This window comes from Ovis canadensis, chromosome 9, assembly GCF_042477335.2.
Source record: "Ovis canadensis isolate MfBH-ARS-UI-01 breed Bighorn chromosome 9, ARS-UI_OviCan_v2, whole genome shotgun sequence".
NCBI lineage: Eukaryota > Metazoa > Chordata > Mammalia > Artiodactyla > Bovidae > Ovis > Ovis canadensis.
In genome coordinates this window covers 56,437,407-56,458,295 of record NC_091253.1, presented here as the reverse complement: position 1 = coordinate 56,458,295, position 20,889 = coordinate 56,437,407, and the positions used below count along the sequence as shown (strand labels likewise).

Below are 20,889 nucleotides of genomic sequence, written 5' to 3'. Positions count from 1 at the left end.
GAGTTGGTGATGGACAGGGAGGCCTGGCGTGCTGCAATTCATGGGGTCGCAAAGAGTCGGACACGACTGAGCGACTGAACTGAACTGGTAGTATGCTACATCTTGTTTTTGGGTACTTATCAAAAATTCATAATACTATCATTCATAAAAATGAGAATATTAGTTTGTTTTACTTTTACTGAACTCTATTAATACATTTTAAAACATCTCATACTAGAGAATAAATATACTTTTTTTATGAGTATAAGAAGTATAAGTATAAAAGTATAAATGTATACTTTATATTTATATATTTATATACTTATATATATATTTATATATATACATACTTTTATATATTTATATACTAAATATATACTTTATATTACATGGGGCCTTCCTGGTGGCTCAGGCTGTAAAGAATCTGACTGAAATGAAGAAAACCCAGGATCTATCTCTGGGTCTGGAAGATTCCCTGGAGAAGGGAATGGCAACCCATCCCAGTATTCCTGCCTGGAGAATTCCATGGACAGAGAGCCTGGCGGGCTACAGTGTATGGGACTGTATAGAATCGGACACGACTGAGCGACTTTAATTTCACTCCATAAGTAACATAAATAAATTTTATAATGTAAAAAGACACATAAAAATTGATTAACTTGTCTGCAGTGTTTTGTTACAAAAATAATTCTTTACATAATTTTATTGCAGGTCTTTATTAAATATTGTCCCTTCCACCCCAGTGATATGAAGCAGAATTAGTATGACTAAAATTTAATTCACCTGTGAATTTACAAATCCTGCGGTATGATTATATTTGAGCACTACCATTTTTAAAAGAATCAGTATGATTACAGTGATTATAATAAAATTACATTATAATTTTGGATAGGAAAGAAAACTAAGCAATCCCTCTAGTCCTATCTCTGCATTCTATAGGTTAGAAAACTGGCCTGGAAAAGTTCTCGAAATAAGTTCAAGGCAGAGTAAGGACGTGATTCCAGTTATCCACCATTTGGTTCAGGGTTTTTCCCCTAATACTTGATGTTACCTCTCAACTATGGATTATTACTGTCACTTTAAAATTTATGCCAGGTTTTACATTCATGTCTCTACTCTCAAAAGAAATTTAAACTAAAAATTTTTGAGTGGATAATCAGGTAGAATTTTCCTTTTTATGATAGATAATACAATATTGTTACCACTTCACTTAGAACATAAAATGCAATAGAAATGTTATTGTATTTTCCTTTCTTAAACATTTAAGCTGTTGTGAAGTCATATTTTCCATGAGTAAAGTTAGAAAAATTTAGGTTATAGTCAGTCCAAAAATATGCCTCGGTTCTGAAAAAAGAAAATAATATCATACAATGGTAAGTACAATACTGGATCAATTCATTTAAATCTATGTACTCTGGATACCTCCCAAAATAAGCCTCTCCGTAGTTTGTCTTCTCTGAGTTGTTCTTCGTAAAACTGATTACTGCTTTGTGCTTCTCGCTAGATGGATCTTTATGTATAATACAGCTTCCGTCATTTTTTCTATGTTCTCAGCTAAATGTTCTAAAGGATGCATTTATTGTTAGGAAAACAATAAAGTCTTTATACATTCGCTCCCCCCCCACTAGTTTAGTGGTTCATAAATAATTATGCTGGTTTAAAACCTACACACCAATTCTCTTAATTTCCTGAGATGTCTATCATCCTGATGTGCTTATTTGTAGATTTTCAAATGAGTCTCTGTCCCTGGTTGGATTGGTAATTATTGTCACAGAGACATCTTTACTTCCTAACTGTCTGAGATATATCAATATTTTCCCATTAAAGATGAATTGAAATTATATAGCTTATTATCACTGCTGTTTTAGCCTTCCAATTTTTACCTTTTCCGATTTACTAGAGGGCATTCTCAAAATTTATTTTCCTGGGTGCATATCATTCATTTTTTTATTCCTAGCAGAGTGTTTGAAAAAGTCTTAAGCATTTGGAAAAGTCCTGTTTTCCTTAAAGAATTCCTTTGCTTTGTAGAATGACTCACTGTAAATTCCATTATTACCTCAGTTCTAGACCCCAGGGAAGAAGGTTGGCTACAGAATATGAGTTAATTTCCAGAAGCAAATCTCCTCTTCCTGAAGAAGAGAACTGATTGAAGCAGGCCCAATGGACTGCACCATGAGACTGCTAGTTGTCCCTGGGAAAGGCTGATTGTCTGAAGTTTCCTCCTAGACCTAACCCACAAAGCTAGGGTACTATACTGGAAAGAGCCCTGAAGACCAAGGTCTTGTTGCTCACTCTTCCTAGCAGAACATCAGATGGGTCATTTTCAGCAAGTCCTCTTATCTTGTGGGTCTAAATTTGTTCATCTGATGAGACTTCCCTGGTGGTCCAGTGGTTAGCACTTTGTGCTTCCCTTGGTCAGGGAACTAAGATCCCACACCTTTTGGGTGGTGTGGCCAAAAAGTAAAAATTAAAAAAAATAAAAACAATTGTGAAATATTTAAGTTTGTTTATCTGTATATGCTTAGTTGCTCAGTCCTATATGATTCTTTGTGATCCCATGGACTATCCCACCTGGCTGCTTTTCCATGGGATTCTCTAGGCAAGAATACTAAAGTGGGTTGCCATTCTCTTCTCCAGGGAACCTTTCCGACCCAGGGATGGAACTCGGGTCTCCTCCATTGCAGGCGGATTCTTTACCATTTGAGAGTAGGAGAACTGAACGAAATTATCTCTGAGGTTTACTCAAGCTCTCGTAACCCACTGTAGGATGGATACAGCATAGGATAATTTAAACAAGTACCAGAATACACTCCGCTTCTTAGAAGCAACAGATTTGTTTTTTCTTGGTGACCCAATGAACTTTGTACTAGATGGCGTTTCCATTTTTGCTTTTGCCATCTGGAAGTTTAGCTTCAAATATGCAGCCTTTCTCCACAATTCTGTGGCATGTCTGTGGTTTGTATATTAACCTTTGCCTTGATATGAACTGGTTCTACCCTCCATTTCTACTGGACAGGGTCCTTATTGCTCTGTATCCTATTACGTTTTATGTGTCACTATCAAGCACTTTGGAATGAGGCATGATAGAAACAAAGGTCAGGAAATAAGGTAATGGGAAGAAGAAAGATGGAGTCAAGTGTGCTAGATTCAGACTGTCACTGATGAGCTTGTGACCTCAGACCAACTCTCCCGAGTTTCTGTTTCTTTACTGGCAATACGGGTAAATCCTTTCAAGGCTGCAGGAAGAATTAGGTGAGAAAACTCAGCTAAAATGCCTGGTACAGAGGAAGCAAGCACAAAATATCAATTTCCGATTTTTCCCCTTTCTTTCTGATGGCCCAGCTTTACTGAAGTATAACTGACAATCAAAAATTCTACGGTTTATAACCCAAAGGCCCACTATACAAAAACACAGTGAAACAGGAACCATCGCCAAGCCAATCAACATACTCATCCCTGTACATGTTCAGTAGTTTCCATTATTTTCTGTTGTGATAAGAACACCCAAGATCTAGTCTCTTAGCAAATTTCAAGTACACAATGAAACACTGTCAACTATAGCCAAACCACTGTTCACTCTCTCTCCAGACTTCTTTTCGTTCGTCCCTTTCTTGGTTTGGCCCTGAAATGTATTCGCAAGCCGTAGTCAACAGCTCTAAGTCTCAGCAGGGTTCTTGTTGTCACCCATATCTCTGTTTCCTAGGACAGACCCCAACCATGTTGGTCTGGATATGACGACTGTTCTAACTCCCTAGGTTCCAACTCTGTCTCTGCTACTAGGAATTAAATTACAGGGACAGTGAGAGTTGAAAGGCACTGACTTCACACAATGCTTCCCATGAATAAAGCACAATTTGGTGGTCAAAATCAGGAGTCAGGCATCAGGGGACCATTTCTGATTTTGCTTCTGAGCTGGTCACACAGTATTTGAAATCCTCACCTCAGTTATAAAATGGAGCCAAGTACATTTGCTGTTTATGAATCCTACAGGGATGTTGGAGAGATTTGCAAATTGCTTTAGAGCTCTCAGATGAAAGGTGCTATAAATTTAAACCACTTATGTGGGAAAACACTCAGGATAGGGCTCTCCGAGTAACCTAGCTTCTTTCTGAAGCATAAGCAGATACCTTTGAGGCTCATGGGAGGAGTTCCTTCTGGGAGTGGAGGCTTTGAGATGTTTGCGGATGACAATGCTATCATCTCCACAGTCAGTATTTTCATCCATAAATAACAAGTATTAAGTGCCCACAAGGTGTTTTGCACAGAAGCCAATGACCACATAGTTCCTAAATCCAGCGGGAAAGATTAATTTCATTTTTAGAAGAGATTTGAGAGAGAATCAGTTCAGTTCAGTTGAGCTCAGTTGCTTAGTCATGTCCAACTCTTTGCGATCCCATGAATCGCAGCACGCCAGGCCTCCCTGTCCATCACCAACTCCCAGAGTTCACTCAGACTCACGTCCATCGAGTCAGTGATGCCATCCAGCCATCTCATCCTCTGTCGTCCCCTTCTCCTCCTGCCCCCAATCCCTCCCAGGATCAGAGTCTTTTCCAAGAGAATACCTTTATCCAAAATCCTTTCAAGTCTTCAGAATAGAGAATCTGTAGACTTGAAAATCATTTCCAAGTTTTTAATGATGACACCTGGAGTTCTTCTGAATAAGTCTAGTTGGTTCTGAAAAAATTATTTTCCATTACAGCCCTCAATCAATATCTGGGTTTCCTTTCCTAAAAAAATGCTCAGACCATGTCTTTCCCACTCCTAATTCTATTAAAATGGTTCCACTCCCCCAAAGATAGTGGAAACTGTGCTGTCTAATACAATATGGTAGCTATTGGCCACATGTGGCCAAGTTTAAAATAATAAAAAATAAATAAAAATTTAAAAAAAAGAAATTCTCAGAAAACCTAACAAGAGCATTTAAATGTTTGGTGAATAAAGGCTTTGGGTCAATCATACAGGTAGGAGCCTTGCTTATTTCTTAGAACGACTGGCATGATGTTCATGATCTCTCTGGAAGGAGGTCCCTAATTTGCAAGACACCAGTTAACCACACCCCTCATCTATGTAGGTTAAACGGTGATAAAAGGTGTACCATGGGATGCCCTCCTTTCCTGGAAAATAAGGGTGAACATTTGAGATCTAAAAGTAACCACAACGAAGCTAAAGAAAAGCGGAATCCTATTAATTATGAGTAAGCAAATAGGTGAATTAATAAAGCACACCTCATTGGATTATTTCATTCAGCTATTTATGAATTCAGTAAATAATTTTGATAATCTATTGTGTCCCAGATCCTGGGATAGGTGCTCTGCATGCAAGAATGTGCTCAGTTGGCACCAGGACCTGGAAATTTGGGCGGTTGAGGTAAGCAGGCTCATGGGATAGAAACTCTTCAGTTGCAGGTTGTCTGGAAAATTCCAGTTGCTGGGTGCCCTGATGGAACAGAGGACCCTGGCAGGCTATAGTCCACAGGACTGCAAAGAGTAGGACATGACTTAGTGACCGAGCATACACACACGCATGCACTGATGGGGACAACTTTTTCTTCACGTGTCCACTGAGAATCATTCTGACCTTTCTCTAAGGGATCTCTAGCTGGGACAGTCATCAGAGAGAAAAATAAGGGATGCAGAGGGAGACAAGCCTAGCTCCTTCCATTTAGGGACCGATTGGAAGCTCACAGATTTCATCACATAGTGCATTTTTCATCACATAGTGCATTTTTCTGAGATGCGTTACCAGAATTCACAGAATTGAAGGCCTGGAAGTTTCCCTTTACCTGTTCTGTAGCCGGTGCTGTTCAGATAGACAGCAAACGTCCGAGGCTCGTGTACCGCCTGCCAGGAGGGGGAAGAGCAGTTCTCGTTGTTCGTGTAGATGTTGTGGTTGTGCACGTACTTGCCAGTGAGCATGGAGGAGCGGGAGGGACAGCACATGGGCGTGGTCACGAAGGCATTGGTGAAGGTGGCCCCGCCACGCTCCATAATCCTTCTGGTTTTGTTCATGACTTGCAGGGACCCTGAAAGGCACAAGGCCAGCATTGTTTAGCAGACAGCACTGCACAATCACCCACTGACCTCACGTGACGTCACATGACGCCACTCTGTCCCCCTGACTTGTTAATGTCCCTCCCTTGGCTTGAGGAGTCTGTAATTGGACCAGCTCTCATTTCCAGGACACAGTGCAGCTCTGGGGATCCTATCATCTCAGGTATTTTGCAGAATAATAAACACATTTCAGCTTCTCCCTTTTTTAATCACAAAGGAAAAAACTGCAGGCTCGTCTGATCATTAAAGCTAGAATTTTAGAGATGGAGTAGATTAAAGGCCAGCAGCCCTCTGAATTTGATTAGAGAGCATCAAAACTCCTAGCCCACCAAACTCACACCAGCTACAAACAGTACAGAAAAGATGGATACAGTACTTTTATCGTATCAAACAAAAGAGGGAAAAATTTCTACAGTTAAGTAAAAGTTCATCCAAAATGCGTGTTTAACTGAAAAAAAAAAATCTCCAATGCAACTTGGTATCCCCTAGTAAACTCACCACCTACCTGGCAGGTTTTCTATCAGGATCACACGATCAGTTTATGTTTTTGCCTGTTTCCACGTCATTTAAAAAGACGGATTGTTTGTTTATGAAAGAGCTATGACTCTACTGTATTTGCATTAGCAGTAAAATATTCCATTTGAACTCTAAAGGATGAAATTGTACATAAGACTGTCGAGAAAGAAAAAAAAAACAACTCTTGATTACTCAATCCAGCCAAACATGGCAGCTGAATCCCATCCAAATACTGCAGGGGAAAAAAAAAAAAAAAAAGCTCAGGCCAGAATTCAATAGTCTTTTCAGGACTTGTCAAGAAATGCACTACAGAGCACTACAGCCAAGCCCATTGCATTTCAATCCCGGAGCCTCACATTTCCAACAGGTCCTACTTCTTCCAAAGAAAGGGAGAAAGTCTATGTCGTTTTCCAACAAGGAAGGAAATCGTAATGCAAACCAGGTAAGCACTCAGAGCAGAAGAGAAGTGTGCAGCCATCCAAAAAGCCACAGTCGGCCTCATATTTTTTCACATATGTGCTTTCACCGTTTACATGAAAACAGAAAAGACAGTTTCTAATTGTGTCTCCTTAGAGCTCTCTACAGTATGCCTTGCTGAGGAGGATTCCAAACTGCTTTTCCTGCCCTGGTTGTCTTCAGAAGATCAAGCAACTTATTTTTTTGCCATCGATGAATAACATGTAGTGAGCACCCGCTTCATGCTGAGCGTTCATTCTACCGACCTCAACTCTCTGAACTGGTCCCGCAAGTATAGCATTAACAAAAGCAATGGGAAGTTCTCTGTTGCCTCCAATCTTCACTAGTAAACTACCTAATAAGAACTTATATATGGAGATTGCTTGGAGGTATTTGCAAAGCAAGGTAGTGTGGATACAGCAGTAGCAGGGCATATAAGGACAGTGGGGACAGGAGGCAATATTTAGTAAGAACTCTGCCACAGTAGTTGAAGACACCTGGAAGGAAAGGAGGAAGAAGAACCCGGGATGAGCGAAGTGCATCGTCGGGGGCGTGTGCGGTGCACTGGAGGTGGGATGAGGTAAGTGGAGTGCTGAAAATGGCACATGAGTTTTCTGGAATGGAAACGAAAATGAAGACTTCTCTTGATGTAGTGGGTGGCAGAGCTAGCAAATAGCTTGGTGGCTGGGGAGAGACATTCAGCTTTGACAGAACAGACAAAATGATGCAGAGTAAGGTCTTTGTCAAAGGCATGAAGGATATGTTATGATAAAAGTCTTTGAGAGGTGTTGCTATGACAATGGAAGTATGTACACAGCCGAGGAAGCAGGCTGGTCCATCAAACGTATGGCCAAGGGGTTGCTGAAACCCCCAGGTCGTGGGGTGATAAGAACTGGAACGGCGTTGTGCCTCTCCAATAGAATGACTCTTAAGAAGCAGACCTAAGAGCTTCCCTGGTGGTCCAGTGGTAAGAATGCAGGCTAGACACCAGTTTTATCCCCAGTCCAGGAAAAGCCCTCATGCTGCTGGGCAACTAAGCCCACGTACAACAACTACCGAAGCCCACTCACCATAAAGCCCATGCGCTGCAACAAGGGAAGCCACTGTAACGAGAGGCCGGTGCACCTGCATCTAGAGAGTAGCCCCCACTCTCTGCAACTAGAGAAAGCCCGTGCACAGCCAAAAAAAAAAAAAAAAGAATAAATAATTTTTAAAAGATTCTAATTTTATTTTAAAAAATAGAAGGTCCAAGAGATGCTGGTGCTGTAATGTATCAGAAGGCTGTGTGTTGACTAACATTTTTCAGCTTGGGAAGAAAACTGGGTAAGTAGTGGTTTCACTGTTGCTCAAGAAGTAACTTGACAAGAACTATGCCCTACAGAACATCAAAGAAGTGCACATTAGAAATGTTGTGTTTTATATTTACGTTAGTTGATCATAAAAGGGATAGAGCCTGGAATAAATACATGCAATGAAACACAGGAGTGGGGAGAGAGTTCGAGGTCAATGTTAAAGTCCATTCACTTATTCTTTTTTCCTCTTTAGAAATCTGCAGTGATTACTTATGGTAACAGCTTGAATTTTGAGAAAACTTAGCAAACACTATTGACCAATTTTTATTGCCTAATGGTCTCTTCGTGTCAGAGAATGACTTCTCGGAGTTTCCTCATGAGCTTAGCTAGACTCAAATTTTTTTAAAAAAGCAACTAGAGGCCGTCCCCCAAGGTTGCATCACACAGCTGCAACCTCTAGTTTACAAACTCATTTGGACCACAAAACTGGATGGGAGGTGGAAATGTGATCTAAGATCATATGATATGAAAACTAGGGGCAAAAACTCAGCCCCATGCAGAAAGAAGTGAAAGTGTTAGTCACTCAGCTGTGTCCAGCTCTTTGTGACCCATGGACTGTAGCCCACCAGCCTCCTCTGTCCATGGAATTCTCCAGGAAAGAATACCAGAGTGGGTTGCCATGCCCACTTTGAACCTGGGTCTCCTGCATTGCAGGCATATTCTTTACCATCTGTGTCACCCGGGTCAGTTCCATGCATCACTCCTGGAATTGCCCCAGCCAGGACTGTCCTCTCACTCTAAATATCACTCTTGGGACTTCCCTGGTGGTCCAGTGGTTAAGACTTTTCCTTTCAATGCAGAGGGTGCAGGTTTGATTCCTAGTCAGGGAGCTAAGATTTCACTTCTTTTGGCCAACACACCGAAGCATAAAAGAGAAGCAATATTGCAACAAATTCAACAAAAACTTCAAAAATGGTCCACATCAAAAAATCTTTTAAAAATAAATAAATAACATTCTTAAACGACTGAGCTGGCTGTGTTGAAGAACAAAAATAATCCCTCTAAACCCTCTGCTTCCAACTGATCTGCCAGTCAAAGGGAACAATGAAGACGTTTGGCCTTTGCTGCTGCTGCTGCTAAGTCGCTTCAGTCATGTTCGACTCTGTGCGACCCCACAGACGGCAGCCCACCAGGCTTCCCCGTCCCTGGGATTCTCCAGGCAAGAATACTGGAGTGGGTTGCCATTTCCTTCTCCATTGGTCTCTGCAGGTACAGTGGTAAGAGCCCCATGGGTGGGGCTCCTGACTGAATATGAGCATCTAGCTTGAAGTTTCTCAGTAAAGAGAAGATTCTGAGACAGTGCTACTCCAACTTTAAAAATTACCTGGAGAGTATGTTATGTCCTAGAAGAATCTGCATTTCTAACATGCTCCCTGATGACACCAGTGCTGCCTGTCCATGGTCTACTCTTGGAGATGTAGCTGAAACCTGACACAGAGCCAGGGAAGCTTTGAGCTGGAAGAGACTTTAGTGGGTGCCTCACTTTAAGTGGTCTAAGTGGTTTAGACCACTTCCAAAGCTGTAAGATAGGTAGACAGGAAGAGAAAACACTGATTTCATATTTATTCTCACAGATTTTATGACTTGTGTGTGCTAAGTTGCTTCAGCCATGTCTGACTCTGTGAAAACCTGTGAACTGTAGCCCACTAGGCTCCTCTGTCCACGGGATTCTCCAGGCAAGAATACTGGAGTGGGTTGCCATGACCTCCTCCAGGGGATCTTCCTGACTCAGGGATTGAACCCACGTCTCTTATGTCTCCAGCAATGGCAGGTGGGTTCTTTAGCACTAGGGTCACCTGGGAAGCCCAGTGGATTTTATACTTGCTCCCATTTCTAAGTGTTTCATATGTAGCAAATCATTTAATCCTGACAATAACTTTCCATAGTGGGTGTTATTATTTATTATTCCCACATCAGGGATGATAAAGTGAGGTACAGAAGGGTTAAACAACATGCCTAGGACTGCACAGACCCTAAGCAGCAGACCTCAGATACAAATGCAGGCTGTCTGTTCAGAGATCAAGCTTTTAAGCTCCATCTAGGCTGAGTACTGGCTGTGACACTGACATCTGAAGACTGCAACACAGAAATGATGTCTGCTCATAGTAAGAGTAGATCTCATTTACTGTAGTCTCATATTTTGCTTCCCAGGTGGTGCTAGTGGTAAAGAACCCACTTGCCAATATAAGAGGCATAAGAGACACAGGTTCGATCCCTGGGTCAGGAAGATCCCCTGGAGGAAGGCATGGCAACCCACTCCAGTATTCTTGCCTGGAGAATCCCCGTGGACAGAGGAGCCTGGCAGGCTACAGTCCATGGGGTCACAAAGAATCAGACACAACTGAGGGCAACTTAGCACATACGTATTTTGCTTCATCTAGCCTCTTAGGGGAGATACTAACAGACACTAAAGCCCGTCTCCTGCCTTCTTATGGACTGATTTCAGTAGATTGGGTTTGAGTGGGAGAGGGAGCGTGGGCTGCAGATGTGTCTGTCTTTAGAAGCTGACAGTCACACTGGTGTTAAATGTTGCCTCTGATCTTGGAGTCCCTGGGTGGATACAGATGATGGCATATAGGAATCATATCTCTTCCCTCTGCTGAGTCAGTGTGCTCCAGCAAGGAAAGTACAAAGCCTTCTCTTTTATGGCTGTGTAGTGATTAACGTCAGCCAACAACACTGCCTCGTCCTGCACGTATGGCCACTGTGACTGCGCCATTGATTTTTCACTGGGAAACTATCCAAAATGATTCTGTATCCATACAACTAATAATTAAGCATTTCCAGCATGGTCCCAGTGGATGGGACCATGTTTTGTCCTATAGCTGGAAGGACTTGGTTTTGTTTTAAGCCAGAGCTCTTCACCTCTCTGAGTTTCAGGACTTTGGTGCCTAAATGTAGACTGTGCTGATTCTTAGTTATCAGAGCAATTATTTCATGAGAATGTTGTGAAACTTTAAGGCTGAAGATTCACAAGATTACCAAGGCAGGGCTTAGGAGGATGAAGATGAGAAGAGAAAGAGTCCTGGACTTGAACTTGAGGGGAAACATCTGAGTTTTTGTCACAGATGTGCTTGAACAAGTCATTTACCCTCTTTGGATTTGTGTTTCTCAGCTGTAAAATAGAACTAATAATAGGTGTCCAGACCTGTTGGCAGGGCCGTTGAGCAAATGGCATGAGCTGTGATTTACTGTGTGATCATCTTGGCACCAAGATGTTTCATTTACTCCTGCCTTTCCCATCTCCGTCTCTGTCATCACATCTGAACTCCAAAGCTAAGGCAGGCATACAGAGGTAGCCATAAACTGCATGTTTGTGTTCCTTCAAAACGTATAGGTTGAAACCTAATGTGCTAGGTTATGGTGTTAGAAGGTGGGGGCTTGGGCAGGTGATTAGGTCATGAGGGTGGAGCCCTCATGAATGGGTTTAGCGCCCTCATAAAAGAGACCCCAAAGAGTGCTCTGCCTCTTCTGCCATGTGAGGACACAGTGAAAACACAGCATCTGTGAACCAGGAAGCAGATTCCCACCAGACACAGAACTTGCTGGAGTCTCGATCTTGGATTTTTCAGCTTCCAGAACCACGAGAAATAAATGTCTGTATAAATGTCTGTTGTTAATAGTTGGCAACTGGACGGAGAAGGCGATGGCACCCCACTCCAGTACTCTGGCTGGGAAGATCCCATGGACGGAGGAGCCTGGTGGGCTGCAGTCCATGGGATCACTAGGAGTCAGACACGACTGAGTGACTTTACTTTCAGTTTTCACTTTCATGCATTGGAGAAGGAAATGGCAGCCCACTCCAGTATTCTTGCCTGGAGAATCCCAGGGACGGGAGAGCTGGGTGGGCTGCTGTCTATGGGGTCACACAGAGTCAGACACGACTGAAGTGACTTAGCAGTAGCATCAGCAGCAAGTCACCCAGTCTGTGGTATTTGGTTACAGCAGTCCTGATGGATTAAGATAGAAGTTTACTTTTGTCTATGCTTCAAGACTTAAAATGTTAAAGCTGGTTTAAAGATATCAATTCCCATCTACCCATCATGCACTGTTCCTTATGCTTCTCTTAAGTGAGAAGCCTGGCTTTATTAGCATTTAAAATGGTCCTTTGAGGTGGAAGCCTGACAGGGATGCTATGAAGTGACCATAATGAAGTCCAGTAGTTGGCATGGGGGCACTGCTGACTGGGCTGGCTTAAGGACAGGGAAGGTCCGGGCCACAGCTGACTCTCGAGGCTGCCAAGAAAAGCTGCCCCAGTGCCAGAGTTCTAGGTTGGGACTGGGGATGTCTGCCATCGCTCCTGCAGGGGTGGGGGTGCTTTGACAGTGGTCAGCTGTGGACTGGGATGCTGCTAGGTCAGCAGTGACTGACAGAGGAGAAGTGGCACTCTCTGGGAATCCTGTAAGATCTGTCAGGTTTGCAATTCTGATGGGTTAGAAATCAAGGCTCCAGGAACAGTCCTTTGGAGGGGGTGTGTCCTGGGTTACTGGGGCCTGACAGAGTCAGAGCCAGGAATTTCAATCATTCTACAAGCTTCAAGTCATTTATTCTCAAATCACATGCATGTAGAAGGTCAGAGGGGAGAAAATGTCTCACTCAGCAGGATGACTTTACCAAAATCACACAGTGAACTTGAATTACTTTATGTCCATGTTAAACTCTATAACTGGAGAAGGAAATGGCAACCCACTCCAGTGTTCTTGCCTGGAGAATCCCGGGGACGGGGGGAGCCTGGTGGGCTGCCGTCTATGGGATCGCACAGAGTCGGACACGACTGAAGCGACTTAGCAGCAGCAGCAGCAGCAGCAGCAAACTTTATAACAAAGACTTGCCTTTCCTGATTCAAATATCTTAGCATTTGATATTTGAAATATTTCAATATTTTGTACTATCAAACATTAAACTTTTCATTGAGGCTGTTCATCATGTCCATCAACTCACAAAACTAGAAATTTGATAATAAATTTTGCCATCATCATTCATTAAGGAAGTCCCAGGTATGTGGTATTCATACACACCTGTATGAATAGGAGACACGCCTAGGTGTGAATTACAACTGTTTATGGTTTGATGAGTGATAGCGACCAGCAAACACAGCTCTTATCAAACATATAGGGTTGTTTTTAGATGCCATTGTTTTACCATGGGGTAGAGTCAATGCTTGAAATATATAAATGGCCTGTACTAAGCACATCCTTATGCCAACAATTAAGTATGGAAATTTAAACAGTGATATTTCTCATACTAAAAATGGCTTTATTGGTCTATTGGAAATTTGAATTCTGAAAGCATTAGAAAAAAAATAACATGATCGAACAGTACACCTTTTTCTATTAAACTATGGAATTGATAGGAAAAAACCCCACAAAAAAACAGATGTTTCAGCTAAAAACAAGTTGGGGAGGGAAAACAAGTTGGGGAAAGAAGGGACTAAGAAGCAGATAATAAATCTGTCTGGAATGTTTCCAGGTCACTAGGACTTATTATTTTTTCCCCTAAAGAGCTAAAGGCCATTAAAAGTGGAGACTAGCTTTTTAGGGGAATGGAAGTAAAAATGCCTACAGGGCTAGACAGAGAAGGCGGGCAAGTGAAGCCAGCCAAGTACAAGAAAAATCACAATGCTTTGGTCTTTCCAGTTTTCTACTCTTTATAGAGATGTGCGTACACAGAATTTTCCCCTGATGATAAAAAACAGCAGTGTGGACATGATGGCAAAGACAGGTGCTCCTTGGTCTAGGTGTTGGGGAGCAGTGGAGAGTGGTGGGGACCCCGAGGGCCTGGGGCAGATAGGCCCCACCCAACAGGGCAGCTTTGACTGCTCTTCAAGCATTATTTTTTAAAATTTTAGCTGTCCTGGGTCTTCGTTGCTGTGCACAGGCTTTCTCTAGTTGGGCTGAACAGGGGCTACTCTCTTTTTTAAACTGTTTATTTTGTATTGGGTATAGCCGATTAACAAACAATATTGTGATAGTTGCAGGTGAACAGTGAAGGGACTCAGCCATCAGTTCAGTTTGGTTCAGTCGCTCAGTCGTGTCCGACTCTTTGCGACCCCATGAATCGCAGCATGCCAGGCCTCCCTGTCCATCACCAACTCCCGGAGTTCACTCAGACTCACGTCCATCGAGTCCGTGATGCCATCCAACCATCTCATCCTCTGTCGTCCCCTTCTCCTCCTGCCCCCAATCCCTCCCAGCATCAGAGTCTTTTCCAATGAGTCAACTCTTTGCATGAGGTGCCCAAAGTATTGGAGTTTCAGCTTTAGCATCATTCCTTCCAAAGAAATCCCAGGGCTGATCTCCTTCAGAATGGACTGGTTGGATCTCCTGGCAGTCCAAGGGACTCTCAAGAGTCTTCTCCAACACCACACTTCAAAAGCATCAATTCTTTGGCGCTCTGCCTTCTTCACAGCCCAACTCTCACATCCATACATGACCACTGGAAAAACCATAGCCTTGACTAGACAGACCGTTGTTGGCAAAGTAATGTCTCTGCTTTTGAATATACTGTCTAGGTTGGTCATAACTTTTCTTCCAAGGAGTAAGCGTCTTTTAATTTCATGACTGCAATCACCATCTGCAGTGATTTTGAAGCCCCCCAAAATAAAGTCTGACACTCTTTCCACTGTTTCCCCATCTATTTCCCATGAAGTGATGGGACCAGATGCCATGATCTTCGTTTTCTGAATGTTGAGCTTTAGGCCAACTTTTTCACTCTCCACTTTCACTTCCATCAAGAGGCTTTTGAGTTCCTCTTCACTTTCTGCCATAAGGGTGGGGTCATCTGCATATCTGAGGTTATTGATATTCCTCCCGGCAATCTTGATTCCAGCTTGTGCTTCTTCCAGTCCAGTGTTTCTCATGATGTACTCTGCATATATGTTAAATAAGCAGGGTGACGATATACAGCCTTGACGTACTCCTTTTCCTATTTGGAACCAGTCTGTTGTTCCATGTCCACTTCTAACTGTTGCTTCCTGACCTGCATACAGATTTCTCAAGAGGTAGGTCAGGTGGTCTGGTATTCCCATCTCTTTCAGAATTTTCCACAGTTTATTGTGATCCACATAGTCAAAGGCTTTGGCATAGTCAATAAAGCAGAAATAGATGTTTCTCTGGAACTCTCTTGCTTTTTCCATGATCCAGCGGATGTTGGCAATTTGATCTCTGGTTCCTCTGCGTTTTCCATAGTGAGGTAGCTCAGTCGTGTCCGACTCTTTGTGACCCCATGGACTGTAGCCTACCAGGCTCCTCTGTCCATGGGATTTTCCAGGCAAGAGTCGATTGCCATTTCCTTCTCCAGGGGGTCTTCCCAACCCAGAAATCAAACCTGGGTCTCCCACATTTCAGGCAGACTCTTTACTGTCTGAGCCACCAGGGAAGCTTTTTCCATACATAAACATAAATCTATCCTCTTCCAAACTCCTCTCCCATCTAGGCTGCCATATAACATTGAGCAGAGTTCCATGTGCCATATACAGTAGGTCCTTGTTGGCTATCCACTCCAGATATAGCAGTGTGTACAGGTCAGTTCCAAACCCCATAACCATCTCTTGTCCACACCCTTTCCCTGCCTGGGGGCAGCTCTGTGTTGCGATTCATTGCAGTGGCTTCTCTTGTTGCAGAGCATGGGCTCTAGGCATGTGGGCTCAGTTGCCCCTTGTCATATGGGATCTTCCCAGACCAGGGATTGAATCCATGTCCCCTGTACTGGCTGGCAGATTCTGTAACCACTGGATGACCAGCAAATTCCCCCCTTAAGCCTTTAACTGAAGGCTGCCTCATGGAAATGTCAAGTTTTTAAGAAAAGCCCTTCCCATGGCTGCCTCACGGGGATGTAAGGTTTTCAATGACTTTTCAAGAAAAGTCAGAATCTGGATTTTTTCCCCCCTAGTATATAAAAATCGCTTGATGTTTTAAATGCTGCCTTGATATTGATAAGCATGCTGTTTTGATAAGTAAAACGCATCTGTGGAATAGCTCTGGACTGTAGATCCCATTTGTGACCTCTGCTTTAGACAAAGTGTTTCCATGCATTTAAGATTTCTTAATTTTACTTATGATATAAGTAGATCATAAGTCAGCTATCCTAAGATGGTAGCACCAGGCAAATTTCCTAAGAATTTAAGAAATGCCACATTAAACCAGATCAATGGTCTAATCAGCTCACTATTTTGCTTTTCAGAGTGGTACTTAGGGACCATTTGGGAAACATTTATTCAAATTTTTTTCTTTTTTGGATGTAGACCATTTTTAAAGTCTTCATTGAATCTGTTACAACATTGCTTCTGTTTTATGTTTTGGCCTTTTGGCCATGAAGCATGTGGAAATCTATCTTAGCTCCTTGACTAGGATCGAAACTGCATCCCCTGCTCCGCTGCACTGGAAGGCCAAAGTCTTAACCACTGAACTGCCAGGAAAGTCTCATTTGGGAAAGGCTTAGAGCTTAATCTCATTGACTGTAGTCTCAGAAACTTAGGGGAGTACCACAAGCATTTTTTATTTTCTTCTTTTTGACTTGTAAAATATTTAAAGTGAGGGAAAAATAGAATAAATACTGTGTCTTTAGCTTTTTAAAAACTTAACATTTGCTCATAGTTGCTTGAGATATATTTTTATTTTTTTCAGATAGGTTTTTAAAATTTCATAATAAAACATGGATACTGCTGATGTTCTTGGTTACCATTCCTTTCCTGGATGATAGCCATCATCCCAAACTCTTTTAATCATGTCCATTTGTGTTTTTCAGCTTAAAAAATAAAACCATAATTCAAAAAGATACATGCACTCCAATATCCATAGCAGCACTATTTACAGTAGCCAAGATATGGAGGAAGGAACCTAAATGTCCATTGACAGATGAATGTATAAAGAGATAGGGTGTATATATATAAATACCCCATGTATATATATGATAGAATGTTACTCAGCCATAGAAAAGAATGAAATAATGCCATTTGCAGCAATATGGATGGATCTAGAGATTGTCATTCTAAGTGATATAAACCAGACAAAGACTAATATATGATACTGCTTATATGTGGAACCTAAAAAAAAAAACGATACACACGAACTTATATACAAAACTCACAGACATAGGAAACAAACTTATGGTTATCAAAGGGGAAAGCTGGGGGGGAGGACAAATTAGGTGTTTGGGATTGACATACACACACTAGTATATGTAAAATAGATAATGAACAAGGACCTTACTGTATAGCATAGGAAACTATACTGGACATTTTGTAATAACTTATAAGGGAAAAGAATCTGAAAAAAAAAAGATATTTTTGTACGTATAACTCACTTTGCTGTATGCCTGAAATGAACAGAACACTGTAAATCAACTATACTTCAGTGTTGTTTTTTTTTTAAGATATAAATCTTCCACCCATTAGCTTTGCCTAAAAGCCTGAACTATTTACAGATAGAGGCATAACCTGAAAACCACTTCCCAAGTAGTGGAAAAAGCAAATCCAGAAGCATGGGGACCATTGGTTAAATTACTTAATCTTTCCATGGACTAAGTTTTCTTTTGGGATAATGATCTTTGAACTTACCCACCCAACTTGGATGGAATGACAATAAAATGCAATAATGAGAATAAATGATCTGGGAAAAGATAAAAGTGTTATTCACATATCAGGTGCTAGCACTTTTATTAATAAATTCCTTCTGTGCCTCACCCCCTTCACAAAGTACTAGTTTATTTTATTTGTCCCCAAAGTTAAGGGAGTGTCCCTCATTCCTACTGAGTAAGAGCTTTTCGTCCCAGCTTGATTTCATAAACTTGGATTACCATCCTTCTTAGTCTTGTCTTTTCAGACAAAAAGATAGAATTGTTTCATTTTTAATTTCTCAAAAGTATTCGATTACAATTTTTGGAATTGTTTTCCTAAGCCTTTTCTAAGTCTGATATCCTTCCGGAGGCACAGAAGCCAAAATGCTTGCAGTATTATAGGAGCAAAAATTTTGCTTTTTTAGGCTAAGGTTTGTTCAATATTTGGCAAACAAAATCACATGTAAGCAAAAATACAAAACAAATCAAACCATATCAAAACCACAATGACAGAATATCTCACACCAATTAAGATGGTTATTATCAAAAACTCAGCAAATAACAAATGTTGGCAAGAACGTGGAGAAACTGGAACCCTTATGCACTGCTGGTGGGAATGGATAAATGGTGCTGTTGCTATGAAAACAGTACTGTGGTTCCTCAAAAAATTAAAAATAGAATTATCTAATGATCCAGTAATTCTGTTTCTGGGTATATACTCCAAAGAATTGAAAGCAGAGTCTCAAAGAGATATTTATACACCTATGTTCATAGTAGCATTATTCACAATAATAGAAAAGCAGAAGCAACACTAATGTCTAATAAGAGATAAATGGATAAACAAAGGGTGGATATACATATAATGGAATATTATTTAACCTTCAAAAGGAAGGAAATTCTGAGACATGCTATAACATAGGTAAACAGTGAACAAGGACTTTATGCTAAGTAAAATAAAATGAAAGTGAAGGTGAAGTCACTCAGTTGTGTCCGACTATTTGCAACCCCATGGACTATAGCCTACCAGGTTCCTTTCCATGGGATTTTCCAGGCAAGAATATTGGCGTGAAATAAGCCAGTCACAAAAAAACAAGTACTGTATGAAACTATATGATTCCACATATACGAAATACTCAGAGCAGTCAAATTCATAGAGACAGAAAGCAGAACAGCGAATGCCAAGAGCTGGGAGCTAGGCAGTTACTGTTTAACGGATATAGAGCTTTAATTTTATATGATGAAAAGAGTTTTTGGAGATTTGCAAATGTGAATGTACTTAACACAAACTTAAAAATGGTTTAAGATGATTAAAAAAAACAATAACAATACCCAAACCCAAAGTTAACTAAAGACTAGAGCAGAAAATTTCAGAGATTATGAGGCCATTACAATCAGCCAGATAAGTCTCCATGGAACTGTACGCACCACCCAGAACATAATTTTTCTGCCGAGAAAGGTGGCTGGTCTTCTCTAAATGTTTACCCATTGTTCGCTCTAGTTCATCATCAACTTGCTCTGTCAATGGGATAATAAGACCCATCTCGGCATTATCTCAGAACCTAGGATATGATCATACATTTACAGGTTATTTTAGGAAGGGCTCAATACACATTTGTTGAAGGATGGACTGATGGAAGGAATCATGCTTACATGTGTAGCTGTGGAGATTCGGACCCAATACAGGTCCTGGGTTCACCATTTCCTAGCTCATCAGAGCCTGTGCCAATCTTCTAAGCCTCATTTGTCTTAAGCACAATCTGAATAGAGTAGTCGTAACTACTACATAGAGTGCCTGTGAAAATTAAATGAGTGAATGCTTAGCCTGGTGTCTGGGAGGAAAATCAAGGAAAGAAGTAAAGACAAACGTGTAAGAAACAGTTGGCCGCCAACTCCTCACCATTATATTCATGTGCTTCCACTAGAAGACAGTACTTGGTAATTGCTTAATACATATTTGGCTTCTCTGGTGGTTCAGTCATAAAGAATCCTCCTGCCAATGCAGAAAATGGCAGAATATGTGAGTCTGAACCCTGGGTTGGGAAGATCCCCTGGAGAAGGAATGGCAACCCATTCCAGTATTCTTGTCTATAGAATTTCATGAATAGCGGAACCTGGTGGGCTACATGTAGCCCATGGGTCACAAAATGTCAGACACGACTGAGCGATTAACGTACACACACACACCCTATCCTTTAGTTGCTCTCAATCAAGTGGAAGAGACAGGTATGGAAACACATGGTGGATTAAGGGTCCTGCTGGAGGCAGGTCTGAGGTGGTACAAAGTTCCATCCACTGTGCTGGAAGGCAGGATGGTTTTGGTGAAGGTACTGAACTGGGTCATGAAAAATAGGTAGGGTTTCTCTAGGCGGAGAAAGGTGGAAAGAGCAGAGGGGATGAGATGTGTAAAGGCATGAAATATAGGTGAGGGAGATGAAACCACTAGACAGTTTCAAACAACTAGCTGTTTCCATGAAGCACAGAGCAAAATTGGGGGAAAGGAAAATAGTCTTAGTGAGACAGGTAGGGGGCAGATGCCCAGAGATCATCAGCCTACAGAGAGGAGGTTTTTAATCCTCTTGGCAAGGAACATCTTAGAGGGTTTTAGCAGCACAGACCCAATCAGACACTTGCATGAAATGAAGAATAGGCAGGAGGAGCCAAGACTAGAAGGGACAGGTACCGTCAGGTGATCAACCAGTTAGGAAAAACTAGGAGAGCAGAGAATGGCTTCAGCGAAAGGGATGGGTATGAGAGATGTTAAGGAAGGTGAATTCAAATGTCTTCACTTTACTTATGCTATAGGTGAATGAAAACTTAAACCACCAGCCACATACACACTAAAGTCACACCTCCAAGATTTTTCATTTTGACATGCTGCCTAAAAATTCATGGTCGTGTTTAAACAATTAAGTGAGAGACAACAGACTGCAAATCACATCCAACAATTATTACCTCCACTGGCTTATAGTGCTTTTGTTTCT

At 41.6% G+C, this 20,889-nt stretch overlaps 1 protein-coding gene across 6 annotated transcripts in view; it reads right to left on the bottom strand.

Moving 5' to 3' along the window:
- SULF1 (sulfatase 1) overlaps positions 1–20,889 on the bottom strand; it is a 192,710-nt gene that overhangs the window by 68,382 nt on the left and 103,439 nt on the right. For all 6 annotated transcript variants that reach the window (XM_069600218.1, XM_069600215.1, XM_069600217.1 and 3 more), the window contains exon 5: positions 5,762–6,001. In XM_069600218.1, coding sequence (XP_069456319.1) covers positions 5,762–6,001 — 240 coding nt within the window. The remainder of the gene's footprint in view (positions 1–5,761; positions 6,002–20,889) is intronic.